The sequence below is a fragment of the Xenopus laevis genome, chromosome 1L, assembly GCF_017654675.1.
Source record: "Xenopus laevis strain J_2021 chromosome 1L, Xenopus_laevis_v10.1, whole genome shotgun sequence".
In the NCBI taxonomy this organism is placed as follows: Eukaryota; Metazoa; Chordata; class Amphibia; order Anura; family Pipidae; genus Xenopus; species Xenopus laevis.
In genome coordinates, this window is record NC_054371.1 from 192,007,686 (window position 1) to 192,033,068 (window position 25,383).

Consider the following 25,383-nt stretch of genomic DNA (forward strand, 5'->3'; position numbering starts at 1 on the left):
ACCTGTGCTCTGCACATTATACTTAGAAAATCCAATGCCAGTTGCCTATACAGATTTTTGCACTTTGCAAACTGCCTTCAAAGACCCAAATGGACTTTGACTAGGCCATTCCAGGACATTATCATTGATGATTTTACACCATTCTTGAGCTTGGGCTCAGCTCTGTATGTGAAAAAAAAAACACGTACTAGGCAACCAAAATGTTTAACAGAAAAATGTCTCTCTTCCGTACAGTTATGTAAGTATTGTATGTGAATAATTATCACTTACCTGTAGCCTCCTTCAGTAGATGGATTTTTTCACAATCAGGTTCAACAGCATCACACTTTCCGGTTACATAAGTCAGTGGAATATGCCACACAGTACTAAATTACAAAAGAAAAGATTTACAATAAAAATACAGACTGTGATTTTGTAAATTGCTCATGCTTGCACATTGCATGTACCCTTGCGGCATAGAGTAATGCAAATGATTGTCCTCCTCAAGCACTGCAGAGTGGACCTATTTTACAGTTTTGGGCCTATATACAGACTTAAACAGATACAGATAGCTTTCCTTCCACAATAGGAAAGGCACTATATTGTACTATCACTGGTGCCTTAAGATCTGAGAATTAGTTAGAATTCTTGGCAGCACAATGCTTAATTAACCAAAATAGAAATAGCTGTGGTAGAAAAAAAAGGGAAAAGGCAGATGAAATGGTCACATGACCTCATAGTCAAAGTAAATAACAAAACAAAAGTGCAGCAAAAAAGGAAATCCTCTAATTTATGTAGTTTTCTGCTTACTAAACATTAGCTAACTTAGCAAAAAGATCAGAGCTTCCAGCTAGTACGCTTGGTTTGGCTAAAGAACGCCTGCTGTTTTTTTGGATAAACAAAACAAGCTTATTGCCTTCAGGCCCTTAATGATTTATTTTCATATTTTGGTCTCCTGGAAGTAATCACTTATTCGATTTAGAAGGTTTGCCCTTGCAGATGCAAGCTTTCCCCACCATGCAAATGGGCAGACTAGAAACGCGCGTTTCTTCCATCGCTGGCCGAAGTCTGGGCATTTGGAGTGAATTATATTGCTTTTACCAAAGTCAATTCGTCAGCAGCCTTTGAAGCAGCATTACATACATTGGGGCAGTGCATAACTTTGCAGAGACCGGCACAAATGTATTTTTGTGGGACACCTGTGACACCCAATAAATGGCAGCTCATCCACAAACCCCCTGTGGCAGGAAGCAGCCTGGGCCCCCTCTCCACAGCAGCAGGGTCTGTTCCACTATAGTTATACCACTGGCTGTGGGCTCTCCTAGTATATGAAAAGGTAGACCTGTTGCACACACCCCAAACTCCTTACTGCAATCATACTGGGGTGTTAGGGATAGAATTGTTAGTGTAGAGAGTATAATTCTGCTCTCTGCAATAAGCTGAACAAGCTAAAATGTGGAATAGGACATTTAATACCAGGGATGGCTTGTTGGTGCCCTGAGTAAAGTGCTGCCTGATGCAAGGTTCTCAGCATGCCTGGTTCTCTCTAGGCAGAAGGCAGAGCCTTTTCCATTTCAATTATCAGTAGTTACATTCTGCTTTGATTGACAGACAGCATTGCAGTCCTACAGGGAAAGCTGTTACCATCATAGCAGAATGCTGTCCCTTTGCTGTAGCTCCTCACCTACTTGCAGTTTTCACTTACAGACATTTAACTAAAAACATTTTTATTATAAAATGTATTAAAAGTCCATCAGACTGCTATTTTGGTCTACATGGTACATTTATTACATTTTAACAAGTATGATTAAAAATAAATGGATAACATTTTTTTTAAATGGCTATATAAAACTTACAAAGGGCTCAATCCAGAGGCCTTCATGCTAGTTAATTAATTGGTATTCCTGCTGACAATATATGAGTGTGCAATGTGTGTACCAGCCTGACAAATATAAATGATCCCATGATTTATTTTTGGGAAAAGCACACCTGTCATTTGTAGCATGGTCAGAAGAACGAAGAAACCGTTCCTGCCGGACTGTGATCTCTTCGCCTTTCCTCAGAGCTGTCACTAGAGGATAACCAGCCTTCTGAGTCCATGTCTTCATCATGTTTTTCACATTTGGATTTCCACCGGTGACCTAGAAAATTAAAGTGAGCTTTGAAGACAATCCTAATATTGTTTAACTAGAACAAACCCCAGTAACAGCCTTTACATATCTAGAATGGAAATATAATAGGATATTTGCATATAATATACAATATATTTAATATACACCATTATATAAACTTTTAGTATGATGTAGAGAGTGATATTCTGAGAAAATTTTTATGATTTATGATTTTTTAGTTATTAAGCTTTTTATTCAGCAGCTCTCCAGTTTGCAATTTTAGCAATCTGGTTGCTAGGGTCCAATTTACCCTAACAACCGTGCATTGATTTGAATAAGAGACTGGAATATGAATAGGAGAGTACCTGAATAGAAAGATGAGTAATAAAAAGTAGCAGTAACAATAAATTTGTAGCCTTACAGAGCATTTGTTTTTAGATGGGGTCACTGACTGACTTTGAAAGCAGTAAAGAGTCAGAAGAAGAAGACAATTAAAAAACTATAAAAATTAAAAATGAAGGCCAATCGAAAAGTTGCTTCAAATTAGCCATTCTATAACATACTAAAAGTTAACTTAAAGTTTCAGTGAGTCATGTGACAGAAATTACATCACTAAGATCAGATTATAATCAGTGACATCACTAAATACTGTTTATATAGTGAATAAAGTACCCCCTCTTGTAAAATATAAGGATATTATAAGTTACCGAGGAGTTTCATGACCATATAAAAACACGAAGGTAACTTCCAGCACTGGGAAAGGATATGAAATACCTTTGGGTACAGATGTTTTCTGGGCTAGAGGTTACAAAGATTATGATTGGTGTATGCTACAAACCACCCAGTATAAGTTAAGGAAATGAAGTCCAGCTACTATTACAAATGGATGAGGTTTCACAACTATGGGTGGCTTTAATTATCCAGACATGGACTGGAGTAATGGAGTTGCCAAGTCAGAAAAAGTGGTCAGGTTTGTAAATATGCAAAATTACAGCGTTTTATTTCAAGTACTTGAGGAACCTACTAGGAGATATTCTCTATTGGATCTGGCAATGACTGATAATTCATCTCTAGCATTTAGGGAGTAATAATCATAACATGGTCTCCTCTGAGATTATGTTGTAGAGAAATCTGTACGTGAGTTACTACATCACTGAATTTTAGATATGCAGACTGCCAGTATAACAGCATCTCTGCAATATATTAATGGGAAACGCTTTTCACAGGGTTAAACACAGAAGGAAAAAGTTATCTAATGAAATTCTGGTTAATAAATATCCATGTCAGTTTATTACCCTTGTAAGCAAGGAAATACAGTGCAAAGCAAAACCAACTAGTGCTGTTGTTGGGGTAGGAAAGAAAAATCATGCTTTTAATGCATTCAAGTTAGCTGGGACAGCTGAAATTTTTATTAGGTACAAGGAGGTCAATAAAGCATGCAAAACTATTAGATTAGCTAAAATATAGATGGAAAAGTGAAGAGTAAAATGAATCCAAAATGAATTCAAGAGAGTCTACAACATGTAAAAGTAAATAAAGGTCAGGACAGGATGGTATTCATTCAATTGTACTAAATGAGCTTAGCTCTGTGATTGCCAAACCTCTTTACTTAATTTTAAAGGATTCCTTGAGGTCTGGCATGGTGCAATGAGATTCGAGAATTGGTAATGCGATACAGTTTATTCAAAAAGGCCCATTAGGCAGACATCAGTGGTAGGGAATCTTTTGGAAGGGGTAATAAGGAATGACACTTGAATACATAGCAGATCACTATATTATTTGTTATTTGAGCATGGTTTTATACTTAATAGATCTTGCCTGACTAATTTATTTCGTTCTATGAGGAGGTGAGGAGCAGAAACCTAGACTCTGGGATGGCAGTGGATGTTAACTACTTAGACTATGCTAAAGCATTTGCTACAGTATCAAACAGAAGTGATTGATTACATTAAAAAATATTTGCCAAGGCTTAAGGTCTTAAATTTGTGATCTTAAGGTTTAAATTAGTTAGTATAAGAATTAATATATATAGATTTTTATGTGCAAGTGTTTTAATAGGTCTATATGTGCACTGGGGTTGGTTAAGAGGGGTTGAACTTGAACTCTGTTGCTCCTGGTGTGACAGAATTCCTAGTAATGAGTTGACTCAGTGCACCCCATACAGAACTAAATGCTTACAATGACAACCATTGGCGTTCACAGTCTGATCTATGGCACCGGACATTTACACTTGAATGTTACATCAAGTGTGTAAGCTTTGAACACCACTGCAAATCAATAGAATACAGAAATTACTATATGGAGTTGGGCTTTTAGATTATTAACTAACGAGCAAGGCCCTCTTATATTGGTGAATATGTATACACCCTTATTATTATACAGTGCTGGGGAATATGTTGGTACTTTATCAAAGTCCATAATAATAATAATTGTTCCCCATATATTTGTGCATGTGCACCTGAGTTATGGTACAGTATTATTATACATTTTGTAGTCTTACTAAAACCTTCAGTCTTCCTAACCCCAATTAATGAGAGTGAAAAATGAGAACCTAATGAGTGTATGCGGTTGATTTACTTTTGTGTTCAAAAATCGATTAAAATTATGCTGCGGACCAATGCTCTCACCCACATTCCCTGTCATACTCTACCCTTTCACCCTCTTGTCAGCTTCTCATTTCTTCTGATTATGTCACACTCTCCTTAATTTTCTTCTTCCATCACTGATATATACATAAATAAATGTTCACTGATATTGGAGTTCCAGCTAATACAATGCATCACTCTACTCCTCTTTTTAATTAAATGATTAGAATGAAAGCATCATATAAAAAGTCTTATGATATCCCCATTTGGCAGTGCATCTATCCAGCAGATTTTTACTTTTTCTACAGCTCCACTCAAAATAAAAATGAACTTTCTACAAAATGGAGGACCCCAGAGCACTAAATGCTTGTTCATTTCCAGAGATTGAGGATATATTGCTTTAAATGTATTAAAAATAACAATAAACTCTGAATGAACTTGTCTTTATAAGCTTATTTCCTGACTAACATAACTTGCCTGAGAGCACAACCATTAGAAATAAAAGGAGATGTGAACCTAATTAAATGAAGAGAAAAGGTGGATAAGGTCTCTTCTCAGATTTTGGATGTAACAGACACGGAGCAATTCCAAGACTTTTCCATTTCCTTTTTTTCACTTCTAGTAACCTACAAGCAAAGCCTTATATCACAACAGTTGCTGGCTCACTTAGGACACTTGGAATTTCTTTTATTGAACATCAGCTAAAGGCTCACAGGTTAGCAAACAGAAACTAAACTTCAATATATTGCAGGTATGGTATCCATTATCAGGAAATCTCTGAATTTCGGGAAGGCTGTCTCTCATAGACTCCATTTTAATCAAATCATTCTAATTCTTAAAAATGATTTCCTATTTCTCTGCAATAATATAACGGTGCCTTATGCTTGATGCAAACCAAGATATAATTAATCCTTCTTGGAGGCAAAACAATCCTATTGAATTTATTTAATCTATAAGCATTATCTATTGTTAATATAGAACCTAAATATTATATTAAATCATTGACATTAGTTCCTGTCCCAGGGGAGCTTCGAATCTAAAAGTACCTATCACACACACACCTCTGTGGTCAGATTTATCAAAAACGAACTCACCTACCTGTATGTTTTTGGACTGTGCATACAAACTCCTTGTAGACTTCCAGGGCTGCTAGGCAGCACGATCATATATGCAGCCTTTAAATATTTAACAATGTAAACAAGTAGAAAATATCAGCTGGTTCCTATATGATTCGGATATTCTTGGTGATACGTTTAGCCAAAATAAATTTCTAGGTCTGCAGGTTTTATCAATCTACATTAGCTTCATTCTTATAAAACTGTTCAGTGTAATATATCGGTTATCTGCATATTTGTGTTAATTTGTATGTGTGGAAACTGCCATACATTTAACATATGTTTTTTTTCTAGGAGAGAATGGATTAGTATGCATTCTCTCTTACCAGAGGAGAGAATGTGAACACCCACAGTATTGTTTGTTTAATATGAGTAAAAAGTACACTGCGTTCAAGAGGACATTGAGTGAAGCGCTCCGTGGGAGGCCTTATTTCTATACAATGGTTGGAAGCATGGTAAATTCAGTAAATATGCAGGTGCAGGAAAAGATACTGTGTCTGCACTTAATCCATTCAGACGTGTCCAATTTCATTAGGCACAGGTACAGTATTTCCACCATGTGGCAGACCTCCATACCCAATATAAACAAGAGGCCTCCTACTGGGTGCACTCCAAAGCTATGCACCTTGAATATGTATTAAGACTACTGCTAAGCACATGCATATGTAGTTCACTTTTTTCTCTTTATTGTTCTCACTTGCTACCTAGGATTACTTGTGTGCAGCTGTTAATATGGAAAAGGGCACCACCTACAGGGGACTCATGAAAGAGAGCGCCGCTTCTGTATAATTCACAAGACTAACCAAAAAAAAAAAAGCAGGAAACTTATTCCTAGGGTTTTATTACTATACAATTAGATTTGACAAAGAACACGTTATACGGACAATAAAAACAGACTTTTTGGTAGAGTTTCCCTTTGAGCATTTTGATGCAAGATGTAGAAGTTTAGCTTTTCTTTGGAATGTGTTGGGTGGAGAGCAGGTGTTGGTGCGCACTTGAGATTTGTTTCTCTCAAATAAGGATTTTAATCTATTTTCCACATGACAATTTCATACACAAGGTAAAAAAATATATAAATAAATGGAGCTCATACCACGTTCAAGCTGTCCCATAAACTATCACTGGTTGTAGATCCATACTCATGGCTTTTCAAATAACCTCTGATGCAGAGATGGAACACATCCTCTAGCAGCAACGATTTAAGCATTAATAAAATGGACGCGCCCTAGGACAAATGAAAGCAGATGTTTGGTATGGTTTTGGTATGCATGTCATAGCAGCGTGTTCTAGCTGAGAATGTAAATGATGATTCGGACTAAAGCCAGATTATATACCAAGCAATTACACAGTCAAATAACATTCTAACAGACCATGCCACAAATATTCTAAGAGACATTATACTGGAGAGGATCTATGAACCCCCGGACAGTATATTGGAGCCATTGATTTGCATATAATTTGTCTTTTACATTTTCTCCTTTTAAAGTTGAACCCTTCCCTGCCAACAACACAACATATGTGGGAGTTTCAGAGAATGTGACAAGCAGCTTTAACACTACAACCTCCTTATACAATAACTGATAGGGCAAGAAAAGTAAAGTTGGTCTCCTGTGAAAATGTTGAAATATTTGTGAATGCCATGTGTGACACTAGCCTTTTATCTATGAATGTGCCAAATCTAAAATTCAGTTCAGGCTTCAAAAAAAAGAAAGTTAAAATCACATGGGGTGCCAAATGTTAGGCATCTCCAAGTCACTTACCTGATACCCCAGGCCTGTGCTGCTGCTAGCAGAAAACTTCTTCCTAATGAGCAATGAGGAGCAATCCTCTTCCTTCAAAATCCTGGGGCCGCTACATACACAGTAGAGTAAAAAATAGAGTTTAAGTTTGGCTTATCACTCTACTGTGCATGTGCACCCTTGTGAAAAGGAGGAAGAGGATCACTCCTTGGTGCTTGGTGGAAGGACCCCTGGCTGGGCAGTTTTCTGCTGGAGCATTGGTCTGGGGTATCAGGGAAGTGAATACAATCACTGGGGGGTGGCTAAATTTTGGTATTGCCCAGTGATGGTTGCCTTTCCTTCCCCTTTCAGTCCTGTGCTAGGACCGAAAGGATATGGGCAAATCCTGCAGAAAAGTGGTTTTCTGCAGGATTTGGCCATATACTTAGGGGCTTATTTCTTAAAGTCCAAATGACAAAAGCCAAAAATTTTATGTTTTTTTTTTTTTTTTTATAAAATCCGAATTTTTAGTGGGAAAAATTTTTTTTCTGGAGTTAAAATACTCTGAGGTTGAAAATATTCCAAATCCGAAAATCTGGCATCTCAGAACTGCCAAAGTTGCATATAAAGCAATGGGAGAAGTCCTGCACTGGGTTTTGTGCAATAATCTGAAGATTTCGTGGTTTTCGGGTAAAAATCCGAAAAAGTTGCGCGGAAAATACAAAAAATTTGTACAATCCGAATTTTTCTGTTTTTTTCCTGCACAGGAAACTGTCGGGAAAATGTATTGATAAATAAGGGGAAAAAACCTGTGCGGATTTGGTCGGAGTTGTTTTCAGAAAATAATAAGATTTCAGACTTTGATAAATGGGCCTCTAACTGTCTGGACAAAATTCAAACTTAAAGTCATGCAACTTAAAATCTCTGGACAACTGAATGTGACATTTTTATTCACAAATATTTTTACCACTATCAAATATTACTATGCAATTCAGGGATGGTGTTCTGTTCATTAATTGACCAAAACATTTTTTGAGACATAGTCAGCAAAATTACAAAAAATAAGGATATTTTGCATTATTAATTCTTTAATATGTAATTTTTTTTTCTATAGAGCAAATCATAATTGGGGGTACTTTTCTATTACGGTTTATGGATTGCCACTCTGGGAAGTGCACTGAACTGCTATGAAAAACAAATCCTTCTCCCCTGACCAAGAGTTCTAGGAAAAGACTGATTCCTTAAGCAGGAATTTTATGAGCCAAGGGTTGCACTTGGTGAACATGTGTATTTCCTCAACCTCAAAATCTTGTTGCTATGTAAATATGAAAGGGTTATTGCTGTTGAGACCCTTAGGTTAGTGAGCAATGTGTCCAGGAAAATTATTTTTCCACACATAAATAGGAGTGCTGGACTTTATTATGTTTGTTCGTGCTCAGCTTCCCTGCTGACTGCCAAATCCACTGTGAGTGCACTACAGTTTCCAATGGAGAATTCCTTCTGGCAAATGTCATACCACACCCAAAGAGGGGAAAAAAGTAAAAAGTAAAAGCCTTCTGTTCAAAGATGCCTTCTGAAATATTACAAATGAATCAACAAAAGAAGATAAAGAAAATATCATTGTAAGAATGACTGCGGCATGTTTGTGTACATTCTACAGACACAATCCATGAACTCATTTCTCAACGTTCACTTGACTTGGGTCCATATTAAATTAATTTGAGAATCCCATCCTAGTCCTTTGAAACGACAAAAAAAAACAGGATAATAAAATAAAAGAAACAAGGAAAAACTGTAATGTCTGTTCAATCTGAACTATTCTTTGTAGTGCCAGATCAATATGGTTGGTAGTAGATGGGAAGATTAGTCGCCCAGTGAAAAATCTTGGGCGACTAATCTCCCCAAATGCCTTCCCACTGGCGATTCACATTCTTGCTGGCAGGAAGGCATTTCGGGGAGATTAGTCGCCTGCAGTAGAGAAGATTTTTCGCTGGGTGACTAATCTCCCGTGTGCCACAATCCAGACAGATGAAAGAAATCGAGATAGACATCATGACACTGCATCAGCACAGAAAAACCTGCTCAGCTATTTTGCACTGTGAAAAAGATATGTAATCCTTTATGCTTAATTGATTTGTTAGGAGATTGACTTCAACACAAGCTGGAATTAAGGCGAAGAACTTTGTCGCCCTCTGAAGCCCCAGCAGGGAATCCCTGTACATCACAGAACCATTCCCAGACACTTGTGACCTTGACCCACCACCAACAGTTCTACACTAGAAAATAATGGACATTTCTCCAGAAATCTACTTTGCTGTCCACTCTCTTACATCAGGTATTTTTCCAGTAGAACCTCTAGGGGAACAATGGGGAGACTTCATCACAAATAAAATCTATACTGTTTGTATAATAATCTAGTTAATCCTCACTCTCCCTGTTTCAGCATCTGATTCTCTTCAAGCAGAAGTCAGAATCAGAATATAATTGGCAGTTAATTAAAATGCTTGAGCGAGGGGGGGAAGCTTTGCCTAGATGATGTATTATTGCTCACTTCATCAAAATAATCTACTCAAACCCCCCCCTCTCTCTACTTAAAGGATTTGTGCAAAAGACAGTTATTTTGAAGGAGTGAGCTCGAATACATCTTCTAGATAAAGGGACCCCCCAAGATTTGTCTCTAGCACAAGCCTCTCACAGAAGTGAGACCTCTGCAACCAGCACTTTCTTTCTCTACCAGGTTTCAGTTAGTCTACCACAATATAAAAATAAAGCTGCCTGCAGAGCTCACTTGTAGTGCAGTGAAGGGTAGAAGAGTAAAGGCTACACTAATCTACTGCATGAAGAAAACTTTCAGTGTCACAATAATACTAAAGAGAGAATACAGAAAGGACGCCAGCCTATGAAACCAGATCATAAAGCATCTACAACATATTTTGAGGCATGGGTTCTCAAGAGTCAAAAGAGAGATAGTGAGTAGTCTATCAGCATATCCCAAGATGGTAACTTGTAGATTATATCAATCCATTATTTTTCATAAACAGCTCCATAAGATTCCCACTGCAGCACTATACACAAGGTGGTAGACCCCAAGAGTTTAGGTTACAAAAAGTAGACCCCCCCCCCTCCATGACTTAAGTCTGCATTTATTTTTCTATTGCTAATAAAGAACAGGGTAACCTACCAGCATTTGATTTATAAATAGGAATACTACAGAGATATTGTAGCTCTGTACCTTAATATAAGACAAATCATCAAACATTTCCTCAATCTGCTCTGGAGATCGAACATCTGTAGATATCGGATGGGAAGAATTTAAGGAGTCCTTCTGTAGGGCCATGAAGCGCATTTTCAAGAAGCTATTGTCCTACAAAAACAAAATACAGAAATTCAGCAATTTGTCAGAGATGCTTTATCTAATAAGCCATAGCTGTTATGAAATGATAAAATGTATTTGCAAGGTTATTTTATTTTCTTTTCAAGTAGGGTCTAGGATGGAACACAACAACATGGCAGTTGCTCAGTATCAGAGCCACAGTCCTACAATACTGCTGTTTAATAATACTCACAGGAGATACCCTCTTCCAACATCATATTCAAAATATGCAACTTTTAAAAAGCAGAAAAGTTGAAGGATGCTGTCATTAGCTTGTAAATGAAGGCAACGAAATAAAAATTTTGAAAAAGATGATGCCAGTATCGCCATCTTGTGGCTCATTTAGAAATAAATCTTTAATTCTATAAAAGATTTTATGGAAGATAGGGTACAATATATTGCTTGCTTGTGACAAAGGATATCACCTGGGCTCAAATCCCTACATTTAAGCAACATAAAAAGAGGTGTAGGAGGATAAACATGACTTTTTTTTTTTTTTTTAAATGAACATTTTATTTCGGTACATAAAAATGTAAAGGATTTTAAACTTATGGCCATTGATTGGATTCCTGCTGATAAAAGGGGTGGAGATAAACGGTTGCAAGGTAGAGAACAAAAGTGGATTATTACATTGAACACATTATGCCCTAAAGGTTTAAAGAGCAAATTTGAATTAGCACCCCTTCTCTAATATATTGGTGATGAATGTGTTAAATGCCATTTTGAAATCTTAACTAAGATTTTTATAGTTTTTTTAGTAAGAGGATAAAAAATTCTTATATTGCCCTGTGGTGACTATGTTTATGTGTTTTTTTTACATTTCCCTTTGTTCTATGACCTTTTGTGTTAATAAAGTTATACCACTTTAAGAGTGTGGGATATAAAGGCATAAGGGAAGTATACACCCCCTTTGAGTTCTGCAGGTAACAAAGGCCTATAAAAAGTGTGGAGGGGGAAGCCCAAGAGTTATACACCCTGCCACAGTAGTGTCCATCTTAATATGGTATAAGAGAGAAGACTGTATTCTCTTTTACATTAATGCTGGCATATAAACTCTGCATACTGACCATAATTCCCCCAAAGGAGCTGCACACTATATTGGGTGGCCCGCATTCTAAACCGATCACTGAATTCTATTGATCTACCGAGGGTACTTGGAATCTAAAGACTTTGTTTGGTCTGGGGGCAGCTAGTTCTATTTTTTAAATGTATTCTTTATTTATTTATTTGGAAAGAATGATAGATTTTTATTTGCTGTTTTTTAAATTGAGATTTGAGATTAATATTTTTATTTTTTCTGTATTTATTTTTCCTTCTTGTTCTCTGCTTGGTAAAAAAAATTTTGGTTCCGGTCTAGTAACTGGCTGGCCTGCTTTGTTTGTGTTTAACTTGATTATTGATTGTAAAGGGCAATAAATGAACTGAATATAATAAGGCATTTTATTGGATTTTTGGGCTCATATTAATTAATATTGATTTTGGTATGTCCTTAAACATGACATAGATTATAGAGGACTTGCAAACAGAATCATTATGTTACGCCATATTGTTTCTAGATGGAACTAAGACAATAAATCATACTTACTGAATTCAGTTCTGGGAAGACAGAGCTCACAGAGAAATATTCCATATATGTTGCAAAACCTTCGTTCAGCCACAAGTCATTCCACCATTCCATGGTTACTAGATTTCCAAACCACTGCAAGCCAAAGAAAAATCAAAATTGATCATATATTTATATATATATATATATATATATATATATATATATATATATATATATATATATATATATATATATATATATATATATATATATATATATATATATATAAAAAGGTTTGAGACTCCTTTATTATTATTTTATTATTATTATTATTGTTACCTGGATTTCTGTATAAAGAACTCATAAATATGGTCTGATATCCAATTAAGTCACAGCAATATTTAAATACAATCTGCTTTAGCTAATAACACACAATTATAATTCAATAAGAACGCGTTAATAAAAACATAACAGAGGAAGCCACTGCTTTCCACAAAAAAGTAAATAATAAAAAGCCTTATGCCTCAAGTATGTAAAAGGGCACCCAGATGAGCCATAATGCCAGTGGGACAATTTTCTGTGATGCATGAGACAACATTTTTAACTATGTTAAATGTGGAATGATTGTTAGAAGGACTGAACACCAAAATCTCATCCCAACTGTGAATAGAGGAAGAAAAAATAGTTTGGCTTCCATACTGAAATTACCAAAGCGGCTAAAGATGGCCCCCGTGAGCTCTGCTGCGCTGACTCTGCAACAAGGGGTAATTATGGACTTAGGGGTATTTACTTGTGTTAACTCCTGTGCGGGGGGAACAGGGAGGGGGACTATGGAGGGTAGGGGTTTTTATTAGAAAGGGGGTTTAGTCTATTGGAGATGGCCTTTCCGTAATTTGGAGCTTTCTGAATAATGGGTTTCCGGATAACGGATCCCATACCTGTACCAAAAAAAAAGCATGTCTGAGTTTGAGAGGAAACTATGTGTGATCTAAAAATTGAGGTGCACAAGCAATACCACCCAGATATAAAATTTCGGAACAAAAATTCAATCTAGAACTTATTTAGTAGAAGGAAAAAAATTGTTCATAAATCTGAGGGTCTGCAAGACACTTATAAGTGGGGGATCCATATTACTGGCCTTGGCTGAAGTTTTAAACAAGGCCAGTAACATGGATTGTACATAGGCACAAGGGCAGTTTAATGAAACAGTTAGCAAAAAAAACATGTCTAATGGCTATTATAAATGATAAAACTGTCCTGTATTCGGTTTGGCTCACCTTGTGAGATGCTCTGTATCAAGTGGTTACAGATAAACAACTATTTGACATACAAATAAGTACCTGATGAGCCAGTTCATGGGCAATCACCGTGGTTATGGACTGCTTATCCTCAATAGAAGAAGAGTTTTCTTTGTACAGCAGGGTAGTCTCCCGAAATGTGATCAATCCCCAGTTTTCCATTGCCCCTGCTTGAAAGTCAGGAATAGCCACCAGATCTGTAAATGTGAGTGTAACAGAATATAAGTAAATCATTTGTATAAATACACTGTATAGAGAAGACATATGTACTATATATTGCAGACATTTAAAGAAGTTCTGGAAGACAATATGTAATCACCTAAAACAAACATATAGCTCTATAGAGGTTTAATAAACAAGGGGGACAAAATATGCCATCATACTTAGACATTCCATAATATACACCAGAATGCATAGATCATACAAATTATACAATCAACACATATGATCTATAATGCTAAGCCTAGAGGCGTCAGAACCAATCTTGTACTAATCAAATAAACACCCTAAGTATCATAGCAACAATCTTTCTCAACTCCCTTTAATCTAACCTTCACAGACTTTGGATAAGCCCTTGGTACCCTCACTCATGCTGTCAAATGGATAGCCTTTTAACACCTTTATGAGGGTGAAATTAGTACAAAAATGTCCAGTCAGAAATTAAATGTGGTGCCAACCGAAACAAAAGCAGATGCTTTAAGAAGGAATGACGGACATTTTATATCATATAACATATATAGGGGCAAATTTACTAAAGGGCGAAGTGATTAATGCAAGCAAAATTAACTTCTCTAGCGAAGGAGATAGACTGTAGCGGTACTTCGCTCCCTAACCCCTTGCAAATTTGCACTCTGGCTAATTGTTGCAACTACGCAAATTCACTAATATACGGATTTTACTGAATGTTACCTCTTGCGCCAGACTTGCCTTCGCCACCACAGACCAGGCAAAGTGCAACAGATTAGATAGGACTTTCTTAAAAAAATAGTTGAAAATTTTGCTAAGTCCCAAAAAACAGTAGCATTTTTTCCTTTTTCAGGGTGATAGGTGGAAAAAGAGCATATTTTTTTTTTGGGGGTAACTGGCTTCCCCCCTACATTTCCTAACATATGGCACATAAACAATACACTGGGCTCATGTGTAGGGCAATATAACAACTCTATTTTATCTTATTAAGGTTTCCCGGGCTTGTGTAATGTAACATATACGTCCATTCAACTTTAGCTTCCCGCCGTATGCAAATTAGGCAACCCTAGCGCAACTTCGCTTCGCTTGGCGCAGTAATGCTAGCGCAACTTCGCCAGCGTTTGGCTCCCTGGACGCAATTTCAGATTTTAGTGAATTAGCGTTGTCCTGGCGAATCTACGCCTGGCGAAGTGTTGTGCTGTGAGCAAAGCTGTCGCTGGCAATTTTCGGAGGTTAGGGAATTTGCCCCATAATATTAGACAGCTTGTCCATGGATAGTTTCCGGACTGGGAGAAAAGAAAGGGAACATAATAATTTTAACAAGTTTAGGAGAGAGAATGTATCCAAGACAAGCATACATATGACCAAAAGGATCAAAGAGATTTTAATAAGTTTTGGAGATTTTACATACAGATGGAGCAAATATCATCAAGAAATTTGTTTGGTAGGAGTCTCCATGCCCAAAATGTAGCTCAGTTTAAAGAGTTTTAACACTGAACTGCACTCCATTCATAAATGCAATGAAACTATATTGTGCTATGTGATATCAAAAAAAGTATGCTCCATCTAGATAATGTAGCATTGAAGGCCTTAAATGATGTACAGTATTTACAGAAATAAAATTATGATTTATTTCACAAAACTACTTAGCGATTTACCTTGTACCCAGCCAACATTAAAACACTGCATTCACAGACTATAATCTGACATTTACTCAACATTAGCACTTATCACAGACTACATAAATAATTCATAACCAACAGGGAATGAAACAAGCTCCTCTCTCTTGATGACTCAGAGCACACAATTATAATTGTATTTGTTATGCGTAGGGAAGTATATAGAACTGGGAAATTTATGGATTTTTTTCTAGAATAAACCCCAAGTGCAAAGTTCTTGTTTATAATGCAAAGATCAAGTTTTATACAGTGAACTCTGCCGCTGATAAAATATTTCTACCCTCATCTTTAAGCATTGCGTACTGTGGGAGTGACTTTTTAATGAAAACGATATTCTAAAGAATAAATGTACAAACCTAATTTTTCAAGTGGGTATTCAATTCCATAATAATTTGAATAAAAATCCAAAAGCTTCACTGTAGAATCCAAAGCATACTTGACTTGATCTGTTTTGTCTGGTACAGCATAGACAGAAACCTGGGGTACACAGAAATAAACGGCAATGAAGCACAGATAATATATATAATATACACACACTCATTTCTCCAAAGTCGAATGAAGTTTCCTTGCAAGGCAAGTTCAAAAACACACTTACCAGAGTGTCATTTGTTTTTTGAGTAGTATTCTTTATGTCGCCTACTATAAAAGCAACTAGGTAAGTGCTCATTCTCACACTGGTTGAATATTCATCTTGAAGCAGTCCATCACTGGTTTTGCTTGTTTTTGCCTGAAATGTAAACAAACACCAGTGAGTGTAATAGGAAAAACTATGTGCGACCAAATCCTATTATTGTTTTGATTTAGAAAAAGGCCTGCAATTACCCAAAATGCTCAGATGACTCAATCTGTCCCAGGAATGTCAACTATTAGTAGGACAAATCTCAGTGAAGAAACAGGGCCAGATAACAACATATTAGTGCTGTAATACTAAAGAACAAAATGGTGGTGTGTCCAGTCTATTTAAAAAAAGTGGTCCTCTTTTATCCAACAAAGCTGCAGTGGGTTTCTATTATTATTATTAATATACTTTCAAGTTCAATTGACCAGAAGAGTGTACCGAATGCAGTGGTATAACTATACATAATCCACCGGTGGGGGGGTGGGATGGACAGCAGGGTTGGATTCCTCTATTGCAGTGCTGTCCAACAGAAAGTCTGTCTGCTGTGACTGTTTACGTTGTGTAAGATTTAAAAGGCATCAGTTATGAGATGAACTGGCCCCTGCATTGTTTACACCTCAAATTCAGACTGTAAACTCCTGCATTGTTCACTATTGTAACACCTTTATTGTTTACTGTTCACAACTCTAAAGCCCTGTACTATTCACCCCTCAGATCCAGACTGAAAGAGCCATACTCTGCCTGCCCTATGCTTCCCGTGTGTGCAATACCCTGCCTACCCTACTTTACCTGTGGGAAGTGAGCCTGGTAGGTTTGTTAGCATTTGTAAATACTTGTTAGGGGGTCCTCAAGGTGTTTAATCATGTCCAAGGGGTGCTGTGCTGTGTGCCACAGAGGAGAAGGGGGCATATGGATTTAAGGGTAAGTTTTAATATGACTTAAATATTTCACATATTAGTGATATCCCTGCAGTGAGCACCAACCATTAAATTCATTTATGGTGTGCTACGATCATTAATGTCCCCAAGGTCTTGAAAGTTCTTGTGGTGACATGGGTGTGGTTTGAAGTGGGTGTGGTTTTAAAGAGGAGTGGTAACACAGGCTTCCATTATCGGCCCTCCGCCACATAGATAAGAAAAATTTCAGCCCCCGGGAGCACAGAAGTTGGACAGCACTGCTCTATAGTATTTCTTCCTTCCCTCTTCTTTAAATTTTTGCATTCAGGCCGGGTCAAGCATGCAGTGGGGGAGGGACGTGTGAGTGGGGGGATTCTCGTTACGCTTCTGCCTGAACGTTTTTCCCCTCAAGGAGTCTGACCACAGACGGCCAAAAAGCTTACCTTTGGCATGTTTGAAAGAGAAATCATACTTTCATCATTTCTTATGATGTTGATCTGGAATGTGGATTTGAAAGCGGGTTCATCAAAGCACGGAAATGCTTTTCTTGCAGCAAGTGGCTCAAACTGAGTGGCAGCAAGTGATCTGCAAACATTTAAAAGCAAAAAACTGAAGAGGAGTCCCAGAGACCTTGTTTATTTGGCTATTAGAGGGAATTATGTTGCATTTATATAAGAAAAGGCTGAACAAAACAAAACAAAACATGGAGGAAGAAGGTTTTCCACTGGAATGCATATTATAAGGTGCAACTAAGGGAGGCACAGTCGAGTTGTGTAATTCGTACAACTATGTAACTGGTATGCAAATATATAAACAGTGCTTCAGCATGTCTATGAACATGTAAGGACTGGCTGCTTCTGTACTGGATAATGAAGGCTCTGGTTCCATGGCTGCATAAAGCTCTGATTCAAAGCAAAATCTAAAAATGGCTCACAATTCAGGGAATAAAACTGAAAGGCTAAAGGAGATTATAAACTATTAATGAAAGTTTATTCAGCAGCTCTTCCTAGCAACCATACACTGACGTGAATAAGAGACTGGAATATGAATAGGAGAGGCCTGAATAGAAAGTACAAAAGTAGCAAGAACGGGTCAGCAATGCCCATTTGAAAGCTGCAAAGAGTCAGAAGAAAAAAGCAAATAACTATAAAAAATAGATAATGAAGACCAGTTAAAAGGTTGCTTAGAATTGGCCATTCTATAATATATCAAAAGTTACCTTAAAGGTGACCCACCCCTTTAAAGGACAATGTCTTTGCACCTTTTTCTTTTATCCCATATAGTCCCCTATAAAGTGTCCCCCGCAGTAGATATCGTACAGTAATTGCTGCCTTCAAACAGAAGCCAAGCGCAAATCTTATTTATCGCCATAAGTGCATCCAATCAACCTTCATAAAATGCTAATTTAGATTTTACTATATGCAGTAATATATCATGGCAGACAGTTATGCCATGGGATAAAGCTATATTTATTTTGTGATAGTAATGCTTTTATCTTGGCTTCTAATTAAATGTTGGAATTTAGCAACAAGCTGAACGAACAATAAAACAGGCCATAAAAAGTATTAAAAAAATAAAATATGAATAATGCACCTGAACCCTCACCGCCGATCTGTTTTTTATTGGTTGCTGAGTGACTGATCCCGACCAGATAAACAGATAGCATTTTTTTAGTTGCAGCAAATATGCAGAAAGGAAACAAACCATTAAGGATATACTAAATCCTGGATTTGAAGGAATTAGAACCTTATTGTACAGAATTCGCCCAAACCCAATAATCACATTACCGTACTTTTTTTTTTTTTTTTAATGATCATGTGACTTTAGACCACTTTTTGCTGTATTTTCCCCCATGAATGTGCCTAATTTGCATACCCAAATTAGGTTTCGGATTCAGTTCAGCTAAATCTGTGGTGGATTCAGTACATACCTAAAATTCAAACTAAATACAAACTAAATAATGAAAAATTATTAAATAAAAAAGTTGCTTAGAACAAGTCAGTTTATACAGTAAATAAAGTACCCCCTCTTGTTAAATAAGGATATAAGTTACCTAGTAGTTCCACGACCTTATAGAAACACGAGGCCAAGGTTTTTATACAGGTCATGGAACTCCGAGGTGACTATTATTTTACACAAGTTAGTGTCAGTCATGCTACAGAATGACATCACTATGCTCCGATTATAATCAATAAAATCACTAAGCACCGTTTATAAGGATATAATTTACAGGATATTCATGGCTCTTATGTATGTATGTATGATAACAAAATAAACATGAATATAAATGTGAATAGCCTCTTTAATGCCTATATGGTAGTGCTGAGTTGATTTTTTCACCACTACACTGCTTGCGAAAAAGAAGTCTAATCTCCTTCACATCTTGTATTTTTGAATTAATACATTTATTACTGAGCATATCGAGCGCACACAGTATTTTGGCATGCAGCAACTGTTCAGAGTTACTGTTCTAAGAACATGTTTAGTCCTTGATGCTCAGAAGCAAAATGCTTAAACTTAACCTTACTCCTGCTGATATTAAGCACTCTCTGATGAAGGCCAATAGAAGCCCTGGTTGCCATTCCAGGAATGCTCTGTAAGCTGTAAGATCTTGCATGCAATGTCTGCTCTTCTTTGTCCCTGTCTGTTTAAGAGGTAAATGCCTATATCATATACCCTTTGTATGCGCAAAATTACCTTTTAATTATAAAACAAAAAAAATATTGTAAAGCACAAACAGATGATTTTGTTTTTACCCTTACTTCCAAATTCTCTTTCTCCCTGTAGTCCGTTTTATTAGTTTAATTAGAGATCAGCTCTGTACTAAAAACCCCCTCTCAATCTCCACCAACGGGGATGGCAAATCTTTCAAAAATACCTTTGTATGGAAGTCAAGGTCAAACTCCGAGTAAACCATCTAAAGGCATTTTCACGCAGTTATGTGATTCGATGATTTACCTGCAGGGATTCCCAATGATTTCCATACAAAGGTATTTTCAGAAGCTTTGTTGTCTGGAAGAGATTTAGCACAGGTGATAAAATGTCATGTCACCAACACCCTTATAGGGGTTGTTCACCTTCTTTTAGCATGATGTAAAAAGTTATTTTCATGGACAATTTGCAATTGGTTTTAATTTTTTCATTTTTTAAATTTGTGGTTTTTGAGTTATTTAGCTTCTATTTCAGCAGCTCTCCAGATTGCAGTATCATAAATCTAGTTGCTAGGGTCTAAATTACCCTAGCAACCATGTATTGATTGAATATGCATAGGAGAGGGCCTGAATAGAAAGATGAATACTAAAAATTAGCAATAACTATACCTTTACATACCGGTAGCCTTACAAAACATTGGTCTTCAAATGGGAGTCAGTGACCCCCATTTGAAAGCTGGAGAGAGTCAGAAGTATGAAAATAATTAAGAAACTATAAAAAAAAAAAAAAAAAATGAAGGTAAATTGAAAAGTTGCTTAGCATTAGCCATTCTATAACATACTAAAAGTTAACTTAAAGGTGAACCACCCCTTTAAGGTACATACACACAGCTGCCCAAAAGCTTTGCTCTTTAATTCTATATTCCACATACGCAACATATGGGTTACCTGGTCTCATTGTAGATGTACTGTAATTACATAATGCAAGTAAAATGCATGTCTTTCCACTGTCACTAAATTAGCCATATTATTGTTATTTTTTTTTTGCATCTGGCCATTTACAAGCTCACATGTACAGTATAATACTATTTGGATGAATGTATATAAAATGAAACAAAAGTCAAAATGATTACCTCTTGTTGCTTTTATCCATGTAATCAATTTTGTAAAATCCATAATAGGTGCTTGAAAAGTTAGCTGCATATTGAATTGTAAGCAAGCACTCCTTTCCTTTCAGCAATGATTCTGGTGAAATAATAGCAATCTCCTCAAATGGCGGATATTCCAGAACTTCAGCATCCATAGTTGTTCCCCCATTTACCAAGATACTTGCCTTTATGATGTGAAGCCCTGAGCTATGTAGCACAATATTCTTGGAGCTTGTTGTGATATTCAGCTTTATCTGAACAGTGCCAGTGAAAGACAAGGTTGTCATGTTTGGATGCATGGTGAGAGTATAATGTACAGGTTTTATGGAATCAGGAAGTCGACTTTTTGCCCATGGGAAAACTTTTTTATTTGTAGCAATGGGATAAACTAGTTCCAATGGGTGCTTTTTTTCATGGCATCCATCTTTGGTAAAGGTACACTTCGGAAGGAGATAAACCACAGTAACTACAGAGACTGCAATTATGACAACAACTACACACACAATAACTGTCCTTGCCGAAGGCACTGGACAAAATCCATCTTGAACCTGCCTGTAGTTTGCAGCACTATTGCGAAGACCTGAGCTTCTGTTCATGAATGACATGCCTAGCAGTTTTGCAGAGGATTCATAATCCTCTTCTTCCTCATCCAATTCTTGTTCGCCCAGTCCGCGAACCAGTAATCTTGAGCTTCTTGGTTCATACTCCGTTTCCTCTGACTCTAATGGATTCATAGTGGGCTCTTTAGCCAAGTCCACCACATCAGGTTCTTCTTCAAACATACTATTTTCAATCATATTTCTTGGCAATTGGGCCCGATCTAGAAAAAAAAAAGAAGCAAGGGTTAAACTCTTAATTGAATTGATTGATTAATTGATCACATTTTCTCACTGAAACAGGAAGCAAGAGAGAAAAGAGTGCTTATGTATAAAAACTTGGTCAGGCTTTGGATACAAGGCACTCAAGAAAAAGGAGCAGCACAAAACAGATGGCTGATTCAGTTTATGCCTTTAAGAATGGCTTGGATGATTTTTTGGACAGACATAATATCAAAGGCTATTGTGATACTAAACTCTATAGTTAATATAGGTATGGTATATAGAATTTGTATGAAAGTAGGGAGGGGTGTGTGTATGGATGCTGGGTTTTCATTTGGAGGGGTTGGACTTGATGGACTTTGTCTTTTTTCAACCCGATTTAACTATGTAACTATGTAACTATAATATACAGAGAGCAAGTAGGAACTGAGAGGGTTTACAATGGAAATTTTGATGTCCATTCTCGGCAAGTGAATAGGAGTCTGACATAAGGAAATAAGGTGATCTGCAGAAATACTAATTGCCTATATGTGTGAATGGCCAAACCATTTAATATCAGGCGGTTTCAATGATGGTATCATATCACTGTAATGGATTGTTCTATGCAAATGTAAGCATTAGAAGTGAATTGCCACTTACTGCTCTTGTATTCCTACAGATTAATGCAAATATTTAATAAAGCTGAGCTAAGCAGACATTTATGGATGATGAATTGCAGAGTACAAAAAAGATAAACATTATAGATGAACATTAAAATATATTCAGCCTCAAATTATATCTGCTTTCAGGTTGCTGGAGTCACTGTGCCTTATGAGAAAATAGATGGCAACTTCAATTCCAGACAGAAGGCAGAACAGGAAGGTAAAGGGATTTAAAAACCAAAATAAATAAAAAATGATTATGAATTATATGTTGCTTAAATTACTTAATTCAGGGTGCATTTCCTTCCTATTGGATCAAATCTATTTGCTCTCTATCAAAGAGTGCTCTAGTTAACTGGCAGACACTTAGCATTCACCAAAAGCAAAGCCCAGAGAGGCTGGCACATGGCCTAAACCTCTATGTGTGTGTGCCTGTTTCAGATCGCAGTTTGTTTCTGCATATCGACAATTTAAATTCAGAGAAAAAAAAAAATCAGTAGAAACCTGATTGCAATTGGACCATCAGAATCATTTCATGTTTGTGCTACACCTGCTATTAACCAGGGGAGAAATATCCAGTGTGAGGCCTGTTTAGTATAATCCCATTTGCAACTCTCCAGCTGTTCGTAAACAATTCCCAATGCCCCCAGACAGGCTTTGGTTGGACAGACCTGATATAAACAAATACACCACACATCAATGCAAAGCATTGTGACCTTATATACATAAACATGCCATTTATTTTACACCACCATTCTGAGAGGCATTCTCTTGTTCCGGAATTTTTTTTTTAAGAATTTTTTTCCGTGCTAGCCATGATCAAAACAAGAAAAAAAAATGTTGTACTCGGAGTTCATGAACCATTATTTATAGGACAGAGTGAATTCTAGCAGGGGCTTCAAATGCCACTTGCTACTTGTGCATCTTCGTCTAAATAAAAATAAATGATCTGACAGTCTGTGACTGCCACATTGCACACCACCCGCTGACTGTCAGAATGAGCCGTACATAACGCTTACCCTCTACTAGCAAAAGGCCGAATGCTGGACAGTGGATTTAGTACATGAAATAGCAATGTAGGAAATATACAATCAGGAAAAAACTGGAAAACATACCGTATCTATAAGTGACAGGTATGCAGAAGACTAGACTAGTGGTGCACTGAAACCTTATTTGGGTAAACCAGGCCCAGACTGGCAATCTGTAGATTCCAGCAAATCCCAGAGGGGCTATGGCAAGATGCCATAGGACAGCCACTATTTAGTGGGCTGGTAGGGGCTATTTGGGCCTCAGTGTACTGTAAATGCCAGGGCCTGTTTTGACCGCCATTCCAGACTTGGGTTAAACTGTAATAATAGATGTTATATAGACTAAGCTGGATGCCATAAATTTAGAAAGCTGACATTCATATGACACTGCACTTTCAAGTAGGATATCACTTTACCATTCTTCCTTTGCTTAAATACATACACGCAGCTTTAAACAGAAGCCGTAGCCAACAAATGCCTTAAAGCGATACTGTCACTGGAAAACATGTTTTTTTTTTCAGAACGCATCAGTTAACAGTGGTGGTCCAGCAGAATTCTGCACTAAAATCTGATTTCAAAAGAGTGAACAGATTTGTTTTATATTTCATTTTGAAATCTGACATGGGGCTAGACATGTTAGTTTCCCAGGTGCCTTCAGTCATGTGACTTGTGCTCTGATAAATTTCATTCACACTTTACTGCAAGTTGGAGTGACTAACAATAGAACAATTGGAAGGTAGCCAGATAGCAGCTCCCTGGTAGATATGACAGTAGCACTCAATAGTAAAAAGTCCCCCTGCGACTCATTCAGTTACATTGAGTAGGAGAAACAATAGCCTGTCTGAAAGCAGTTCCATCATGAAGAGATGGCTCTTTCTGAAAGAACATGACCAGGCAAAATGACGTGAGAAAAAAAATACACTTGGTTCAGGAATGACATGTTATTTGGTAGAGTGAATTATTTGTAGTGTAACTGTGTAATTTAGAAATAAAAACTACACAAACTACACCATAAAAATCAAGACAGAATCCTTTTAAAGTTGTCAGTTAGAGTTGTCCCACTTGTGAATTTAACAATAACTTTTTGTGGTTTCTAAGGTAGTAGCAATTACATCCAGTTTTAAGACTGGCTTTCAGCTCAACAGTTCCCTTTGAATGTCAGAGTGTGAGCAACCCTAGCTTTATATGCACACTCTGCAGAGTGAGTTAACCCTAGAATTGCAGATATTGCCTGGTAAACTGCTAATATTGCAGAAACATAGAAAACAAATGTGTTTGGGTTTAAATCCGGTGCAAACATTCTGCAACACTGGCAATATAAAGGCTTGGGTACTTTTTCAAGTTATTTTAGCAGGGAAGGACTATATATTAGACATCCTCCTCTGATGAAGCGCACATTGGCACGAAACGCTCCAGGAGGAAGTGGCTGACATGAGGTAGGCAGACTAGGGGGTGAAACTGCTCTGTGGTGTAATATGTTTGCAGTTTAATCACTTTGATTTATATGGATATGGATTAATTGCACAAATAAATGTTTTAAGTGAGTTGCTGTGCATGTTTCATATATGTCTATATATAAGACATTCTGCACATAAATTTACCTTATCTCTTCAGCAAACCGGTCTGTTAGCAAATCCATACTACAAATATCCTAAAGTACAAAATCGTGTATTTTTAACTCAATAAACTATGATCTTTTATTAAACTTTTACTCAGCCTGCCTGTTCTGAGGAGAAAGTACCCTTCTATAAAGAGGTTAAGAGGTGCGGGTGCAGTTTTCCTTCTCGGAGCTGCCGATTGTAGTCCGAAACCCCAGCACTTCCTGGATACTTCCTGTATGTGCTGGCCAACCAAACTGCACAACCTCAGCGAAGACATAATAATTAGCGGCCAGTAAATAGCCAATAAAGACAGAGCAACCACCCTAAAACACGTTACTGATAAATCAAGGCAGAAGTAAAGTCTCTATGATCATCCACTTCATTAGTTATA

The 25,383-nt window shown here is 37.0% G+C and overlaps 2 protein-coding genes across 2 annotated transcripts in view; both read right to left on the bottom strand.

The window, feature by feature from the left end:
* Nucleotides 1-25,383, bottom strand: part of cast.L (calpastatin L homeolog) — a gene marked incomplete at its 5' end in the record, with an annotated part of 167,356 nt that overhangs the window by 53,685 nt on the left and 88,288 nt on the right.
* The window catches only part of lnpep.L (leucyl/cystinyl aminopeptidase L homeolog), a 49,834-nt gene that overhangs the window by 12,408 nt on the left and 12,043 nt on the right, over nt 1-25,383 (bottom strand). Inside the window, 10 exon segments of the mRNA NM_001094960.1 lie at nt 271-365; nt 1,969-2,120; nt 6,884-7,015; nt 10,741-10,872; nt 12,467-12,580; nt 13,768-13,922; nt 15,947-16,067; nt 16,186-16,317; nt 17,549-17,690; nt 20,890-21,724. Coding sequence (NP_001088429.1) covers nt 271-365; nt 1,969-2,120; nt 6,884-7,015; nt 10,741-10,872; nt 12,467-12,580; nt 13,768-13,922; nt 15,947-16,067; nt 16,186-16,317; nt 17,549-17,690; nt 20,890-21,724 — 2,010 coding nt within the window.